The sequence below is a fragment of the Eschrichtius robustus genome, chromosome 11, assembly GCF_028021215.1.
Source record: "Eschrichtius robustus isolate mEscRob2 chromosome 11, mEscRob2.pri, whole genome shotgun sequence".
Lineage (NCBI taxonomy): Eukaryota > Metazoa > Chordata > Mammalia > Artiodactyla > Eschrichtiidae > Eschrichtius > Eschrichtius robustus.
In genome coordinates this window covers 50,056,778-50,075,834 of record NC_090834.1, presented here as the reverse complement: position 1 = coordinate 50,075,834, position 19,057 = coordinate 50,056,778, and the positions used below count along the sequence as shown (strand labels likewise).

The 19,057-nt window shown below is 41.3% G+C and overlaps 1 protein-coding gene across 7 annotated transcripts in view; it reads right to left on the bottom strand.

The window, feature by feature from the left end:
* Window positions 1-19,057, bottom strand: part of SYTL2 (synaptotagmin like 2) — a 100,352-nt gene that overhangs the window by 27,326 nt on the left and 53,969 nt on the right. For 3 of the 7 annotated variants that reach the window (XM_068554873.1, XM_068554872.1, XM_068554876.1), the window contains 5 exons: window positions 16,898-17,033; window positions 9,000-9,081; window positions 7,657-7,771; window positions 5,736-6,539; window positions 2,453-2,521 (listed from right to left, as the gene is read on the bottom strand). In XM_068554873.1, coding sequence (XP_068410974.1) covers window positions 2,453-2,521; window positions 5,736-6,539; window positions 7,657-7,771; window positions 9,000-9,081; window positions 16,898-17,033 — 1,206 coding nt within the window. The other 4 variants (XM_068554875.1, XM_068554877.1, XM_068554870.1 and 1 more) reach the window with 2 other exon arrangements.

Below are 19,057 nucleotides of genomic sequence, written 5' to 3'. Positions count from 1 at the left end.
TGGTGACAGGAAGGCTGATCCAATGGGTAAGAACCTTCTGCAGCCATCTGAAACAAGTTCTCCATGTTTAGCTGGCACTCACCACTTTGAGCTTTCTGGGAGAGAGCTGTATTTCCCAAAGTTTCTGCCTCTGGAAAAGAAGCTATTATCTCTCTCTGATAGGCTGATGTGTCCTGACTCCATTCTATCCCTTTTTCATAAACTCTACTCTCTTCAGACTCAGAGTTGATCCTAGTGGTTGCCGGTTCACATTCGGTTTGCAAGGGAGAGGGTGGAGTTCCAGTTGCTTCCTTCAGGAGTTTGTCTAGACTAGCAGTCAAAGTGTTCAGATTGACCTTTGGAGGAGCTACTGTTTTGTCTATATGCTCATTAATGATCTCTGTAGGTCTTTTGGCTTCTTCCTCAGTATCAGCAAAATCTGTCTTTCGAGGCCATGTCTTATTTTCCGAAATACCTGGTTCAAGCGCTTGTTTTTTATGAACTTTTCCACCAGAGGGCTGGATGACTGGTGATGAGGCTTCTGAAAGCAGCTTCTGTAAGCTGTCATTAAATATGTCTCTGTAGTCTTTAGACAAAACACTTGTTTTCACGATGGATTCTTCAATCTCTGGAATCTCTCGGTCAGAGTAATCCTTTTCTTCCTTGAACACTGGAGTAACAAACCCTTCTGTATTTTTTCCCATGTTTTCCTTTGATGACTCATATCCTGGCAACTGATGAGTGAACTTTTTGGGTGGTCTCAATGGAAATGTGGTTTCATTTGGTAACACCTGGAGTGTGCCCTTTGAATTTAATTTCTCTATTTCTTCTCCTGCCGGAACTTTTTTCTGGCTTAGAAGCGTCTCTCTTTCATGGGTATTTTTTCCTGATGATTTAATGTCACTGAATTCTTTGTGTTTCTGGCTGTTAAAAGGCACAGAATTTTTTTGGCTTGTGGTAGTATTCTTCTCAATATTATCTTGACTGTTTGGATTGGCTCCTAAGTCCCAAAACTTTCTCAAATTCTCAAATTGAGAGTGATTGTAGACCTGTTCTGTGTTGGGTTCATCCATTCTTTCTTTTAGGGATATAACTTTAAAGTTGGGATTCCATTCACCAATTAGAGATCTGTCTTTCTCCAAAGAGGTATGTATTTCACTCCCAACATTTGAAGGAAGTGGTAGTGGTGGCAGAGTAATGTCCTTTTCATAATGCAAACTGTCTGTCACTGGTAATCTTATAGGCTCAGTTGTCATATTCTGAAACAGAGACACTTTACCTGGTTGGTCAGCTGAAGGATCATTTTTGGATGGACCTGATATTTGGGGCCTGGTCTCTTTAGTTTTATTTGAGGAATAAAAATGGCAGAGATGGGCTGCTTGATCATCCTTATCTAGGAACACTTGTTTGGCAGTGACTTGATTATTATATTTACTACAGCCCGTAGATAAACTGTCCATGGACTTCACAGGCTGATATGCTTTAGCAGAAAGTCGTTCCTGACTAAATGAAGATGTCGGTTCTTTATGAGTTAAGTTAGCAGCAGTTCTCTCACCTTCCCAAAAGGATATTCTGTCACTCACTCTTTTGTATTTCTCTCTTTGCACTTGCTTCTGGGGAACCTCACCTGCTTCTTGTAGTTGGACCTTAGGCTTCTTCCAAGGAGATTTATTGTTGGTAGCCTCAGGGGGTGACTCAATAGTCTCTGATTCTGAAGAAGCTTTTAGGATGTAACTATCTCTTCCTTTGCTCTCTCTCTCTGCCTTCACATTGTCTTTAAAACTCCGTTGTTTGATAATTGTTGAAGAGTCAAAATTCACTTCTGACTTTCTTCTATTTTTTTCATAAACACAAAGCTTGGGCTCTTCTTCACCTAAACTGTCAACATCCTTAATGTTGCATGGAACTTGATCTTCTGCATGAGATCCTTTGCAAACACTGTAGGCATAGTTATTGGTTGGAGGAAGTACCCCAATTCCTTCTCCTACGTTTTTTGAACCTTGGCTATAGTCCACAGTTTTACTCTCTTGATTTGGACTGGAGATTTCAAATAGTTGTAGTATGCCTGGACTTTCCTTGCCTTGTGGGGACAAATTAATAGATTTGGGTTTGATATTCACATTTTCCCCATTTCCAAAAGGCATATTTTCCTCTACCTGGAACGTTGAATCAGATCCCACAGGTGTCAATTCAACTTTGGTGGATAACAGAGCCTTTGAGCCATTTTCTTTTTGACTGGTATCATCTGTCACCAAGCCAACAGCAATCCGTGACTTTGAGTCTGTTTTTTCTTTGGGCTCTATTTCTTGGGAATATTGGAGAGATGATTTCTTGTCATCTGAATGAGAACTTCGGTTCAACCAGTCTAGGACTTTAGATATGGAATCATCAGTTGTCTTCCTTATCTCAGTGGCATGTGGACCAGAGCATGAGGACGTCTTAGCTTTTAGGGACTTGAGAAGAGGGGGCTTACCTTGCTGATGGTCTCTAGAACTGTGATCTGGCACCTGAGATGACTCAGGCTCAACGTGAGACAGTTCATCTGCAACATAGAAATGCTTTTCTGAATAAGAAAAGAGAATGCTTAAAGAATTATTATTCAATCACTCACATTATCTTTTAAAAAGGCACTTTGTATTTACATTTTCTATACCATTAGCTGTTTATACCAGCATTTATCAGCAGTTATAATGTAAACCATCCTAATTAAGATATTCTACCAAAGATGCCCTATAACAGTAAAGGAAGGTAAACATAGGCCCCTGGAAGTATGGGGTGTAAGCCAAATTGGGGAATTTCTTTCAAGTGTCTGTTTTATTCTAAAAAATCAAGTAGATTTTGTATTCTGACCCACGTTACATTTTAAATATTAATTTTTCTCAAAGCTTTGCATAAAATAGACACTCCAGGAAGATACATCATGTTGATTTTATGACGCCACCTACCTACTGGCCCACTCATAAACCCTAGAGAGGGCTTATACTCAAGTTCGAGAAACACAGACTTAAGAGATTTCAGGAGATGGAAGAACAATGTTCAAGGAAGATTAAACAAGGAGTTCCCTCCAAAACGTCAGAATGGCACAAGGAGGATATTTGCATCCAGGGGCCTTACTTACTCCTGGTATACTGAACCAGAATCTCTGAAGATGGGGCCCAGGAATCTTTCCTACCAGCTATCCCAGTGGTTGTTTTACATACAGCAGTTTGAGGACCATGGTCTCAAGAGGCTCCTCCATTATCGCCTATTTCCCTTCTACAATCTGTAAGCTGGAGATAGTCTCTGTGAGACAAGGTAAAATGAGGACTGGTGGAGAATGGGATTTCTACCTGTTCCCTGATGTTTGCCAACCAATGGCTAGGAGGCTAGAGAAGGACATTTAAATTCTTTCTAGGCTACCAAGAAAGTAGGGAGAAATTATACTCCAATAAAGATGTTAAAAAAAAAAAAAGAAAAAGTAAGGAGAGACCTTTCTGAGCTTTATTCACAGGGCACATGGCACATGTAGATGAGGGAACTCAGGCATTCTTTCCCTTTAGTTAAGACTAAAGGTGTTTCAGCATTTCTTGCTCTTCCTTATAAATGCTAAGCTACACAATACATGTTCTTGAAAATTACGTGAGCTGAATTTTTATGACGTTAGCTACAGCTGAAATGCACCAGAGGAGATGTCAGTTAATAAAATTATCTCTTTAATTTTAATCATCAACTCTGGCTAAATGTAAAAACAACAAAGGCTTATACAATAATTGGCACATAGTGGATACTAGTTTCCTTTCATAACTACACATTATACTATTAAATATATGTCAGTAATGATAAAGTTCCTTTGAGAAATCCTTCAGAATTCTTTGTTAGTCTGTTTAACAGAAGACTAACAATGAAAAAAATGCTTGTACTACACTGTTAGTGAAAAAAGCAGTCTGGACAGTATAAACATAGTTTAAATTATATTCATGCCTGAAAATTATTGGAAGGCACTACAATTAAACATTAGTGATAGTTAGTGCTGGGTGATATCACAGATGATAATTGTTTTATTCTGTATGCATTTCTTCTTTTCAAATGTTTTTACACTTTTCAAATGAAAGTATATTACTTTAAAAATAAGAACAGTTATTTTAAAAATTTGATGCCAGATAATGTTTTGTTTCCTTTGAGGAATTCTTTTGTTTTCTTCCAGTATAATATAATGAGTGTGATAATGACTGTCCGAAAGCTCAGAGCTAAAGTCAAACCCTTATAATTCACACAATTAGAGTTTACCATTCTTTTTTGGTCCTGATTTTCTTCTTATGCTCCATTATTTACTTGTATATATTTCTGTGGTAAGCAGGGGGAAAGCAGGGCATTAATGAGTAAGCAGAACTTTGTTTATAAGCTCTGAGACCAGAAGGCCTGTCTGTCAACCAAAATGGGTTTAGCTGATGATGGCTTCTCCCCAGACTTCACGGTGAGTTGAGATTGAGATTTAAAAATCAGAAAGCACAAATAAATAGTTAATACAAAATTATAAAGGTAGTCTATGGGAAAGCAGGTGCACTTTGGAAATCAAGAAAGGTTTACCATTTTTTTTCTATGGATTATAACAAAGGAAAATATTACCAAAGAAATTTTTTTCATCTTTTGGATAAACATTTAAGTAAGCACTACCCAATTATTTGCTAGTGTTTATTCAAACTTCAGTAGTTTCCTTAAAATGAGTTCCTTTATATCTTGAAGAAGCTAATTTTTAATTTTTTAAAAAAAATATTCTCTTCTGTTCAAGTGATTTAAAATACCCAGGGAGAGGGGTGATGGAAATGCTTTGTCCTTTATGAAGTGGATAGATTTGAATAAGTATGAAAGTGTACCGCTAAGCAAAAGTGACTCAGGGTCAACTTAACATTGACTAACAAGGGAGGAGGAGAGCAAATGAGTTAGAAACTTGACTGTTGCTACTGTAAATTTTCCTGACTATAAAAATTATCATAGGGTTATATTAGGACTTAGTGAAGATGGGAGAGAGTACACAAAATGATTTTTCCCATTGCTTCTGTTTTAAAACATAAGAATTGTGAAGTAATCATATAGGTATAGGAAAGCAGTCTGAGGCATCCCCTGAGATTTCTAAGATCTTCAAGAAAGAACTAGTCAGCTAGTTAGCAGGAAAAAGCAGTACTCTCATTGCCTCTCAGCTCACACCAGCTGAAGGAGAAAGTTCCTTCAGAGCATTTAAGGTCTAAGAACAAACGGATGGAGGCCCTGGGCAGGCCAAAGTATGAGGCTTTTTCATAGTAAGAATTTAAAGTCTAGTTTCCCATCCTTTGAGGCTAAGAAAGTGACAGTTCTCCTGAAATTAAAAGAGAAACCGAAGTTTGGTTAAATGGTCATTGATAAATTTGCATTAGGTGAGTAATAATATATTTACTCTGTACAAAGGTATTAGTATATGTTTATTTCTCACTCTGTATACACACCTTGATTTAACTCAAAATACTATAATTTGTTTAGTTAAATTATTGATATGATTTTTTTTTTTTTGGATTAAGCATAATGTGCCAGAAAGTGTGCTATCCTGGTTCTTTTAGTTATTGGTGATTGAGGAAAACATGCAAACCCATTAAGAGGGATAAACATTCCCCAGTTGCATCTGCTTGAATTTTAGCAGGAATACCTAGAAAGCAAAATGGGTTTCTACCAGGCTGGCTGGCTGGCCTGGCCATTCCAAGCCCACTGGCTCAGTTTTTAGAGCCTGGCAGTGACGAATCTCTTACCAGCAGGGCTTCTGGACAATTTTGATTCAAGCCTTGACAATTCTGATGAGTTAGCTTTGTGTTCATCGATGGTGTGTGAATTCTCAGTGGACTGTGCTCTTGTAGTTAAAACTTCTTTGGGAGAATGGTGCTCATTAATTGGAAAGGAACCATTAGTCGCTGGCTGATGTGTTTCATTTTTTGACGTACTCGGGCTTGAGGCGGATGGCTGAAAAAACAAAGGCTTTCTGTATTGGGAAGGCTTAGGATCATTGCAGAACTCATCTATGTCCCCTGCATCTTCTGTTCCATTCTTCAACCTGTCAGATTCTAAAACACTAAATTCTCCTACTTCCCGGCCATGGACTAGCCCCAGACTCTGTGGGAGTTCATCCTTCACTGCAGAGAACCTCACGTGCTTTAATGGCTCCAGTGAGTTTGAGGAGGAGTCATCTTCTAAAGAATGCTCCTTCTCAGAAATTCTCTCATGGATGGTTAGGCCAGGTGACACAATTTTGCTTTTGGGTTCAATGTTCTGATGAAAACGAACAGTTTCTGAGTCTGTGCTACTGGAACTGGAATTGCGTTTCAGGATCCCTCTTGGAGCCCCTCTTGTGTTCAGGGAGTCTGTCCTTTGTCTAGGAAAAGACTGGTCATCATCTTGCTTTAAGTCATGCGATTTATAGATCATTTTCCTGGCTTTGGGGATTGGAGCCTTGATTTGGGACCCATTCTCAGGGCCTGGAAAAGTCTGCTTTGTTTTCTCTAACTTTTGGCTTGAAATATCCAGGATAGATGACTTTTCTTTGGACTCTGACAATTCACCTGAAAAGTAAAACATATTAGATGATATACCAAATGAAGAATAACTCTATAATTTAAAACACCTATCATAAACTTAATCTACATTTAGCAAAAACACTAAATATTAAAGACAATGAAGCATGAAGCATAAATACAGACCTAATTAAAAAGCCTTAAAAAATTCATGCATGAACTTCATTGAATTTAAGATTGCTGTGCTTTACATACATACTTTGTGGTACTTTATACTCAATAAAAATTTTTTTTAAAAAAGAAACTTTAAAAACTCCTCAAGGAGGGTAAAGAAAAAACACAAAAGTCACTTTAAAAAATTCACGTATGGAAACCAGAAAAGGGAGCTCAATTTTTTAAAATCTCAATACCTAAAACAAAAATTAATTTTGTCAAAAAGTTAAAAAAAAACAGGTAATGTTCCAGTGACTTCTTTTCTGTAAAATATTTTATGCTATATAAAGTGTATCCAATGGAGAGGAAAAATACACTAATATTAAAACAGGCTAATTGAAACTCCTAACTCTACTGTTTGTTAATTTTCTACCCCTCGTCCAATCTTTGATGCTTGTGGAATCTTCTTACAGTTGCTTTTGAAGAGATTAAATTGTCTCATGTTTCTTCTTAATGGTACATAAGAATGGTAAAATTCCAGAAGAGGCAGACTTCAATCAGTTAAGCAACAAATCTGATCAAATGCTCCTGGAAGACTGTGCTGATAATTACAGATTAGACGATTGTAACATTGTCAAGTGGTCTTTTTATCTTGAGGCAAACTCTCGATTTTAAACAGAGAACTGTGTCTGTACCTGGTAGACGTCCAATAAAGACTGTTAAATGAATGACTGAATGTCTCTGGTCAAAAAATTTCCCAGGTCACTGTGGGGGGACCCAAGGCATGGAGGTCACACAAGTGTCAGCTCCGAGACTGGAATGCATGAACTTCCGGTTTCTAAAATTTCTGCTTCCTTCCCTGAGGCAGGAAACCAGTGCGCATAGTAGAAGAAAACCATCAGGACTTTTCACTTTCTCTTGAAAGCTATTTTGGTTAAAGGAACTCTGAGAATTTCCCTTAGTCCATAGATAACAAAGATAAAAATATCTAGCCCATAAAAATAATATTTACCCTCTTTTGAAGTCTGAAAGAAACCAGCCCTTCCATTTTCTGACTGCTCGTTTTTGATTTGTTGAGATAAGTGATCTTCTGGCAGCATAGAGCTATTAAATGGATTCTTCCTTTGCTGGGGAAAAATATCGTTTATTAAATTCATTTTAAATGTCACAACAGCAACTCAGTGTCAGCAAATGCTTATTATCTCCAATAGTTGGTAGCTTTATCCAGTAAAGTCTATCTGGCATGTTTGAAAAATGATGGTCTTAATCTGGTTAGCAAAGAATTACCATATATATGCCATACCAAAAAAAAAAAAAACAACCCAAAAAAACACAGAACAAAATTGTATAAAATATACTCAATTCCAGAGTCCTACAAAGTTAAACCAGAACCAGGCATTCAAATCTAAATCTCACAGAAGTGAGATTTTTACAGATGTGAGAAAACATGGGCCTGAACATATCAAAGAGCTGGTCAAGGTCGGGGTAAATCTGAGACTCTAATTAGGGCAGATTCCCACCCGTGCTCTTCCTACTGTATGAGACGCACTGTGATAGATTAAAGCTGTACTAAATATAATTGTAACTGACCTTTCCTATAAGGATTTAAAAGACAAGGTATCTTGAAGTGGTTCATAGTCACTATCATGATCATCAATTCTAATGACAGAAAGCATGTCAGTAAATAGAATTTTTTTTCAATTGAAGTATAGTTGATTTACAATGTTGTGTTAGTTTCAGGTGTAGAGCAGAGTGATTCAGTTATACATACATACATATATATATATATTTTTTTAATTCAGATTCTTTTCTCCTTTAGGTTATTACAAAATATTGAGTATAGTTCCTTGTACTATACAGTAGGTCCTTGTTGGTTATCTATTTTATATATAGTAGTGTGACTATGTTAACCCCTAACTCCTAATTTATCCCTCCCCCCAGCATTTTTTTATTAATGTAAGACTGAATATCAATATTTGCTATCTGTTGTTTCATAAATTGACAATTCCCTCCCATAAGCAGATCTCTAACAGAGATTCAGGAAGCCATGAATAGGAATAAGGACTGATATGGAACCAACAAGCCACATTCCTATGCTTAAAAGAAGCAGCCCCCAACAGCATTAGACTTTTCATTCTTTAGGGCAAAAACTCTAGGTCTTCAGCAATGCAGTAACATGATATCCATAAAATTTTGCACCACAAGAGTGATTTCTTATATTAAACAGTAAAAATTATCTATATTTGGTAGGAAAAAAGTACTACGAAATTCTCTTTACTTCACGGTGCTTTGATAAAATGAGAAAAATGGCACTCCTGCCCCAAATGAGATTTTCAAAGTCTGAGCTCAATCTACCTTGGCTGGAGATACAGCTGACTCCCTTGTGCTTTCCTGGGATGTATCAATCATGGTGGAAGCTGGATTTACCACACTGGAACTGCAAAAGAAACAATAATTCAGCGAATAAAAACTTACCCTTTGAGGAAGCGTAAATCACGCCTCTGAAGCCAGAAGCTATTAAGGCAGGATAGGAGAGGAAGTTTGTAAAATCAAACTGCCAGGAAGGTAGAGGGAGTTGGAGCCTAGAGATGATTAAGCAGCGAAGCAAAGGCAATGGTAGAACAGAAATGAAAACAGGCATGAGACAAGACAAAACCATCCATCAGAAGCCTTGAAGTTTTTATCACGGTACCAGGCACACAGAAGGTTCACAGTTTAAATCTGTACAAATAAACTCACCTCAAAGTCAGGACCTAACATCAGATGCAGACTAGAACAGTGAGCAGTTGTTCTCAAGAAGGGAACATCCCTGCCGAAATAAGGCCCCAAAGCATTTCAGAGATTCCGTAGGCCAGGACCAGAATGGCACTGCTTACTCTAACTCAGGTAGAAAATAGCTAAAGAAAAGACGCAGGCGAGACAAGTGATTGGGCAGTAGAACAGAAGAAACAGCAGATCTAAGACATGCTGTGCCGGGAGGATGGCGGATCGGGGCAACTTACTGGGAACTTTCAACCCAATTCTCCAGGCTGGCCAGGTGAGTTCTCGTTCGAATACAAGAGGAGTAAAGACAAGCAGAGCATCCAGAAGATGGTGGGAGTTCAGAAGCCTGGAGCTGGCTTAGAGGGGAGAGGAGGATTCTCTAGACCATGACTGCCTACCGGAGGCACAGGGCAGCCCTAGGGTGAGAGTGCGGGGAGGGTGAATGGAGAAAAGTGAGTTGAGCCAGCTCCCTCTTGAACAACCACTCCCTTGGCTGTTGAGTAAGAAGGGCAAAGAGGGTCATAGTGGCCCCCGAGTGGGAGGAAAACTACCCACTCAGACTTCCTGCTCCAGTGGCCCTGCCTCAGGCATAAGAGGGGAAGTCACTATTGGCTGAAAGCACCGTGCCTGGTTAAACTCCACCAGTTCTAGTGGCATCACAGAGTCAAGGACTTGGAAGAAGTACCTCGGAAGGTGCTGGCTTTTTACCACGAAGCTAAAGAACTGGGGGAGGCGGGGAGGGGAGCATTTTGCCCCAAGGCCAGAGCCTTGCCCAAGATTGCTGTCACTAAAATTATGGACTAGATGTCCTTGCAAATTCATTTCCTTTCCTTCTCTCTGCACTTTGATTGCTACTTTTGTAGTCCCAGGGACAGGCTGAACACTTGAGGAAGCCATGCTCCCTTTGGTTACCTTCCTCACTGTTCCAGAAAGGAATTACAGCAGATGAGGCAGTTGTATATCGAATACAGTCTGACCGCAGGGATGTGAGAAGGGGGGGGGAAAAAGGATGGGGAGGGGAAGGGAAGGGCAGGGAACAAGAGGAGGAACTGATAATGGAGCCAGAATTAAGGCTAATAGAAAAACACATGGCAGGAGGCCTCTGTTCTTGAACCAGGTGAGCACAAACTTGAAGCAAGTTATCTAGCGGCCAATGTGAGAAAAGAACCCTGGTCACTGATAGAACTCACAGTAAAAACAGCCAATAGCTCAGGACTAGAAAGCAATGTCTCTCGAGTGTCACTTTAAGAAGCCAGTGAGTGATACGAGGAAGCTTATAGCGGAGGCCATGTTCCGTTTTCTCACAGTGTTTTGTATCATCTCCTTTAGTAAATAAATCAGTCACACAGTGAGAGGACCTGGGCCAAATGCTGATGGTTGGGGTCTCCATGGAACAGCCATCTTCTCCTGTCATCTTCCTCCTTTCTCCTTCCCACTCACCAAGAACAAAGGACAAGCAGAGTCTCTACACTCTCCTCCCTCTGCTCCCTGGAAATCCAGTTCCTGCGCCTCTAGCCACCAGGCCCACAACTGTCCACATTGCATATCATGTTGTTCCCTCCTGCCCAGAGATGAAACCGGTCTCTCTCTACTAAACTCTATGCAGCTATGGATTTCATGTCTGCTATGCAACGTCATTCTGTGCATACATACCTTATCTCTCATAGTAAACTGGGAGATCCTTAAAGAGTATCCTGACCTTCTTTCTATTCCCCACGATGCCTTGTACAGTGCCTGGTACACAACTGGTGAACGACTGAACAACTGAAGGCCAACTGAGCCAGTGCCAGGGAAGGCAGCAGCACACAGGTGCCATGGTTTTTTAAAATATCTATGTTGTTTGCCAAATTACAATGAGGCACATTATTTAGGTTTTAAACAAAATGTCTTTGTTCCTGCTATTCAGAAATCAAAAGACAAGAAGAAATGAGGTATTCAGAGCACACGATCAAACACCAGAAACATACAGTATTCACTGGGTTACCTTGTGGTTGGGATTGGCGGGAAATGGGATGAGGGTGAGATACTTGATTAAGTACAGTTCACAAGTCTGCTTACTAGAAAAAAATAAAACAAGAGTCTTATGCCTCACACTGTCTCTGAAAATATAGTTACTTCCTCAGTTAAGCTCCGGCTTTGCTTCTCTTGAGGAATGCAACAATGTTTTGTTTGCCTGTCTTTTATCGCGCAACCATCAATACAGCAACCATCGTATTCTCAGTTGATCTTTGCAACATCCCTGTATGTATCCTTCTCCGCATTTCACTAGCGAGAAAACTGAGGCTTGGAGAGGTTAAGTCAGTGAAAGAGCTGGGGATTTGCACCAGGTGTGTCTGACCCTGACTCCAAAGACAATCATTGTAATGGCTAGGCTCTACTGCCTCTGAGTTCTCACACGAGTAAAGCAGTGGTTTATGGCAAGAGGACTGGAGTGAAGTCTGGGTGATTTCTTCCTTTCCAGTGACTCTCACTTCTGTCACTTCCTTTCCACCCCTACTGATTCCTCCTTTATTTCTGTCATCTGTATTAGCCTCATATCCGACCTCCTGACGCCAAAGTTCCACCTCTCTAATCCATTCAGCTTTCCACCTCTAAGCTGGAATGGTCTAAAACAGAACTTTGATCATGTCCCTCTTCTGCGCGTTACCTTTCCCGGATCCTCAAGGCCTGTGCAATGAAGTTGAAGTCTGAACTCCTCAGGAAGGAACTGGAGACGCTCCACCATCTGCCCCACTGTACCCTCCCACTCCGCCTTCCTGTTGACCCTCATGCCAAACATGACTCACTGTCCCTCTTTGCTGTCTCCCCCAACCTATCCCCAGCCCGCCCCTCAAGTGTTTGCTCTATTCTCTTGACCCAAATCCTCACTATCACCTCCAAGCCCAGTCCAAATCTCACCTCCCTTGTGATGCTGGTCACCTATCAGCTTAGCTGGAAGTGGGTCTCCTTGTCTCAAGTCTTATAGCACATTTTATTGGTACCTTGGGATTGGGATTTGCTCCCTGCCTGGTACTATTTGTTATCATGTGATCAGATATTCATATACGGAAGCATTACTTTTCCTAAGAGAATACAGTCTCTTTATAGCCAGATACTGTGTCTTTTGTTTCTTAGAATCCCTCTCAGAGGGATCAGATTTCTATTCTCAGGGTGTGTCCTGCGTATATAAGATATTCAATACATTCCACGTGATGAGTTCTTAAAACTGTACAGCAAGCCAAGGTTCACACCTTGAGCTCTGTAATTTCTTCCCTCAGGTACCCTTCAAAAACTACCTGCAATACTAGATGTAGCACTTAGCCAAAATGGGTTTACTTCCGTAAGAAGATTATTAAAATATTAGACTACGAAACTACTGTTAGGGTTCCCCTCCTAAAAGTGTTTGCATTTTAATACAAGTCTTTGAAGACTTAGCTAAAAAGAAGAATAACGTTAGGTACCGTGGTAGGGACATCTGGGGAAGAGGGAGGGCTTTATAGAAGTCTTAGAAGTACACCACGTGGGCAGTGGGACAGTCTATCTGCCTCTATGCCTAGCCGTAAAATGTTTCCAAGTACATGCAGCAACTTTTAAAGCTTTTGAACCTTAACTAGCCTTTCCCTTTAAAGCAGTTAAAAATGAACTCCCTGGCAGTTCAGTGGTTAGGACTCCAAGCTTCCACCGCAGGGGCCACGGGTGTGATCCCTGGTCGGGGAACTAAGATCCCACAAGCCTTGTGGCACGACCAAAAAATTAAAAAATAAATAAAGCAGTTAAAAATAACACCAGACGTACCCTCTTCTGAGGTATTTTTCAGCTTAAATATTAACTGTGTCTGGAATTAGAAGCAAATTTTTTTTTTTAAAGAATTATTTATTTATTTATTTATTTATTTATTTATTTATTTATTTATGGCTGTGTTGGGTCTTCGTTTCTGTGCGAGGGCTTTCTCTAGCTGCGGCAAGCGGGGCCCACTCTTCATCGCGGTGCACGGGCCTCACTATCGTGGCCTCTTTTATTGCGGAGCACAGGCTCCAAACGCGCAGGCTCAGTAGCTGTGGCTCACGGGCCCAGTTGCTCCGCGGCATGTGGGATCTTCCCAGACCAGGGCTCAAACCCGCGTCCCCTGCATTAGCAGGCAGATTCTCAACCACTGTGCCACCAGGGAAGCCCCAGAAGCAAATTTTGCAAGTGTTTTTCTTTTTTTCCCCCTGTGTTTTTTGTTGTTGATTTCTCCCTTTGGATTGTTGATGTCTCCCTTTCTCCTTGGCAGCTAATGCTGTGCCCATGCCCAGTACCCAGCGCTGTGCTAACACGTATTACATTCAATGAGGCTTCAACACATCAACAAACACATGAAGAAATTGCTTAGGGATTGAGTGAAGCAAATTCAAAAATATGCTATGCCTTTTTTTTAAAACCCCAAAACACTGGCCCTTTACCACCGTGTGCGCCAATACTACCATGCTGACAACCAGTAACCAGAACTAGAACTGGGATCACTTGGAGTTTTCTTTGCCACTCGAAAGGGAACCTCATTCTCTGCTGCTCTGTTCATCAAACCTCTCTCTGCTTCCCCGTGCTACAGGTGAAAACAAAGATGAGTTCCAAAATAACGCAGATAGCTTCCCATGCTTGAATACACACTGAATACCCACAGTGTTTTAACTATTCACAGGCAGAAGCCCACAGAATTGTGTCCACAACGGAAGAAGGACTCTTGCCCCCAGAGCTTATTAGGCAAGACGGGGATAAAGACACATACCTACTAGAGAATGGACTTGAGGATATGGGGAGGGGGAGGGGTAAGATGTGACAGGGTGAGAGAGTGGCATGGACATATATACACTACCAAGCGTAAAATAGATAGCTAGTGGGAAGCAACTGCATAGCACAGGGAGATCAGCTCTGTGTTTTGTGACCACCTAGAGCGGTGGGATAGGGAGGGTGGAGGGAGGGAGAAGCAAGAGGGAAGAGATATGGGAACATATGTATACGTATAACTGATTCACTTTGTTATAAAGCAGAAACTAACACACCACTGTAAAGCAATTATACTCCAATAAAGATGTTAAAAAAAAAAATAAAGAAAAAAGAAAAAACTCCTTCAGAAGCTCCAATATCCAGTCACTGTTGGCTCACACTCCCCAACTCCTGACTCCTGGCTAACAAAATATTGACAGGTATTGAGTCATTCTATTGAAGTTCACTTAGTCTAAAAGTACAGGCCCCAAAATATACTTAACACACCCAGTTCCCAAATGTTAAAGTATAGGTGAAAAACATGCTGGAACCTGATACTGAGTAAAGCAGTAGTTTCTGACACGGAAAGGAGGAACTAAACAACAGCTCTTTCTACAGTTCTGGGTGATTACCACCCGTGCCACGTAATGAGCAAAACATGCTGGATACATCTAACATTTTTACTCCTGCCTTCTCAACCTACCTCATCTATGTTATAATAACATAATTATAAGGCCACCTGCAAATTGCCAATCTTCTTTCTTCCTGAGAAATGCCAAGTGGTTCCCATACCTCATTTCATTCAGTCTCATAACATCCTGGTGAGGCAGCTTAGTTCTGATGTACATACAGATGAAACCCGAAAGACTCTTCTGAGGTCACGCGAGAAATGCAGCAAACAATGGAGATGCAAATGTGGACACTATATGCTCTAAGGGCAGTGGCACCTCGGTCCCTTAGGCCCTTTGAGATGAAACAAGTTCCTGGGAGAAGGACAGGAAGTCTGACCCAGATAAAAGAGTACAATGAGCTAAGTTTGTGTCTGACACCCCCAAATCTTCTCTTGTCCCCCTCTTCCCTCAGTCAGTCAGCACTCTGGTGTCCCCATCAAGCCCAGCTCTTAGGAGCTGCTCTCAGTTCCTTGAAGGGGAATCTAAATGCCTGTGTTCTCACTCCCAGAGTTTCTAATATTTAAGGTCTCCATTTGCTCTATGGAAGGAAGGCAGGCCTTCATCCCATTAGGGAAGTTGCAGGCAGCTGGTACATGGGGAGTCACAAGGAGAAAGAGGTAACGTGTTCTCCACATCCTTTCCTGAGCTCCCTGAAATACCTGTATGTATGTGAGAGCCCACACTTCCATTCATTGAGCAACTACTATGCGCTATGAACTATGTGTTAGGAATTCTACATGTACTAGCTAATTAGAGTCTCAACGATCCTGCTAGCAAACTATTTCATTCCCATTTTACAGCCGAGGAAACAACGGCCCCAGAAGTTAAGTGACTTCTAGTGCAAGGTCACAGAGTCAATTCGCAGCTACTGTTAAGGTGTTTCAACCTGTAGCTGACATGGCCTCTACAGACATAACAGGACATTACAAATCATCCTAGACGGGAAATAGTGCCACCTACCACCCAGGAAAACAAAGCAAGTCCTCTCCAAAAGGGAAATGGATAACTAATGGGAAACAATAGAATCAGTATTCCATTATCCATGTGACATAACTTTACTTATATTTGACTCTGAAATGCCGGTTGGTGCCTACAGGATAGACCCTCTCCCTCACCTGTAAATTATGTTGGAAACATCCCTATTCCCCAGGTGCCTCAGCCTTGGATCCTGGCTCACTGACTGTCCCACTAGCAAATTCATTGACTTCATTCCAGTTGGAGACTCTGAATTGAGCTGTCTTCACTGAGGAAGTAGAGATAAAATGCAATTGCCCTCCCACCAAAGGGTAACAACTATACTGCCAAGGGACAGACACCAATGGGAAGATCCTTAAATACCTAAAAGCAAATCATCATGGTTCCAAAAGGTCTGTGGCAACGTAACCCCATAATCAGCTATATCGCAGGAACCATCTACTGTACAAATGTACGCTTTGATTGGCCAGATGATAAAAATGTATGGAAAACACAAAAAATCAAGACTGAAATATTGAGGACAATCTGCATCCTTAAGAGACATCTATTGAGTGCCTACCATGTGCAGGTATTCTATGTACGTTACCACTGATTCTCACCATAACCTTTCCTATATAGTATGATTCCTATCTATAGTTAGGAAAAGAGATTCAGAGAGATTAAATGACTTGCCCATGGTCAAATGGCTAATAAGTGGCGTATTCAGGATTTGAATTCACGTCTGCCTGGTTCCTGTGCTTGAGCTTCTTCTACTGTACCAAGCTGTTACAATTTGATCATCATTCATCTCTTTCCTGAAATGACTTATTGCCCTACATTCATTTTGGAGTACCTCTTCACTTACTCTATGGAGATATCCTTAGCACAAATAAAAAACAGCTCTTGTTGGTGCTGGAAGAAATCACCACTTAACATTTTAGTTTTATTTACTATGCAGATCTGTTAGAAATTCTGGAAGCTGAGAAAGAGTACTGCGCAGGCTTTGTCCACATCAGGGCCCAGAATTCTCTCATACATGCCCCCTTCCCATGCCCATGAGACCTGTCTGGCATTTGCATTCACACAGCAGGACCAAGCCACGAATCCCACATGCAGCAGCTCTCCCCATGAGCTCAGTCTTACCTTGGGCTTGCAGGCGCTACGTCTTCTTCTGGCTCTTCTACAACACCGGTTAGCTCTGGGGGGAGGAAAGCATCTTTGTTGACATTATTCACCCAGCTTTCCTTTGCCCTGTTTGCTCTGTCCTTACTCTGCTCAGCTGAAACAGGAAACGATAAAGACAAGAAGGTTATCTATTACCTCCACGACCTACAACTCTCATATCAGCTCTTATCACTGAAGGCTGGAACCTGAACATCAGGCCTCCCCTGAGTGCCCAGGTAGTCACTAATGAGTCTGAGTACTTGGTATCAGAATTGCATCTGCAAGAGGAGTCAAAACACAAAGACCTGTATACAAGACCTAGTTATATTACTAAGTTGCTCTGAGGCAGAGGGAAAGTTTTTTGAGCTCTATGAGCCTAATTTTCCTCTCCTTAAAAAGAAGACACTTGTGAAAATTAAAAGAAATCATGCAGGACTTCCCTGGTGGCGCAGTGGTTACGAATCCGCCTGCCAATGCAGGGGACACGGGTTCGAGCCCTGGTCCGGGAAGATCCCACATGCCGCCGAGCAACTAAGCCTGCACACCACAACTACTGAGCCCGCATGCCACAACTACTGAGCCCATGTGCCACAACTACTGAAGCCCACGCGCCTAGAGCCCGTGCTCCACAATGAAGAGGAGCCCCCCGCTCGACGCAACTAGAGACAGCCCACGCTCAGCAACGAAGACCCAACGCGGCCAAAAATAAATAAATAAAAAAACAAATAAATAAATAAAATAAAAATAAAAGAAATCATGTAATTAAAAAAAAAATTACATCTGCGAGAGAAGTCAGTAGATTCCCATGTTGTTACCTCCCTACAAGTACAGTCTCCAGAGACCATGGGTGCACATTTAAATGTGCAGAGATGACTAAAGCAAAATTCCGACTGCCCTAGGTGATTCTGACCTGAACTGGGGTCAGGACCAAATGTGTATGGCCAGGGGACGCTCAGGGCAGGGAGTCCTCACTGGGACAGACACACCATCATTACCAAGTATTTACTGAACAGCTACAATGGGCCCAACTTGAGGCTGGGTTCTGGGACACAAAGGGGAACAAGTGCTTCTATTCTGGAATGTCCCTCTCCACTGCCTCCTCCTCCCCAATCTCTACACATCCAAATTCTGCATCTTCCTTAATAGCCAGCTCAGATGCCAGGGCCCCCTTAAAACCTCTGTGATCCCTCTTCAGGAAATAACCTCTTTTGCCTCTGAACACCCAGAACTCTTTACCTGAACCGCTTAGATAATTAGCATCAACTGAGTGATGACTGAGTGCCAGGCATAGTGCTGAGTCTTTTGCATGCATTTTCCTATGAGGAGGGAACTATTTTCCAAGTTTACAGATTTGGAAATTGAGGATCAAAGGGTTCAAGAAACTTGCCTAAGGCCACATAGCCAGTAAGTGCCAGGAATACTTTCATCAGTGTTAAGAAGATGAAGCAATATAAGGGCTCCCAATTTCCAAATACTCACATCCATAGGTCTCTTTACACATAAGTCTATTTTCTTCAGCTGCAAAACGGAGTCTACAGTACTAACTTGCACCCTTCAAGATTTCTGAAGGTCTGGGTGGTTTTGGAAATCAAGAAGGCTGTGAGCAATGCACAGCACATCATAAGAGGTCAGCCCTCATCTGTAAGGAGCGTGGCTCTGAGTCCAAAAGACTGAAATCCCGGAGCTGTCATTTGCCAACTATATGACCTTGGACAAGTTACTTCACTTCTCTGAACTTCACATACCCCACATATAGAATGGGGATAGTAATACCTACCTTACAAGATTGCTACTACAATTAGAAATAATAGGGACTAAACGCCTATCATATATTAGATACTGAAGAGGTGACAGCTATTTTCCTTACTGAGTACAGGCTAGAACTAGACAGTGGCTGTTCTTAGGGATAAAGGTTTATACTGGCTAGTGCAGAGTTAGAGAGAAGGCACCCGGTTAATATTTGATGAACTCAACAGAATTCTAAAGAAGCCCTCAAAATGCTGTCTTTACAGTCCCTTAAATGATGTACTTGGTTTTTAAAGAAGTACCAGGTGTCAAGGTCATTGAACAGGGAGGCTAATCTCTTCCTGTCACCCTACTCAGGAGAAAAGGTTCTGAATTTTCAGAGTTAAAAGCCAA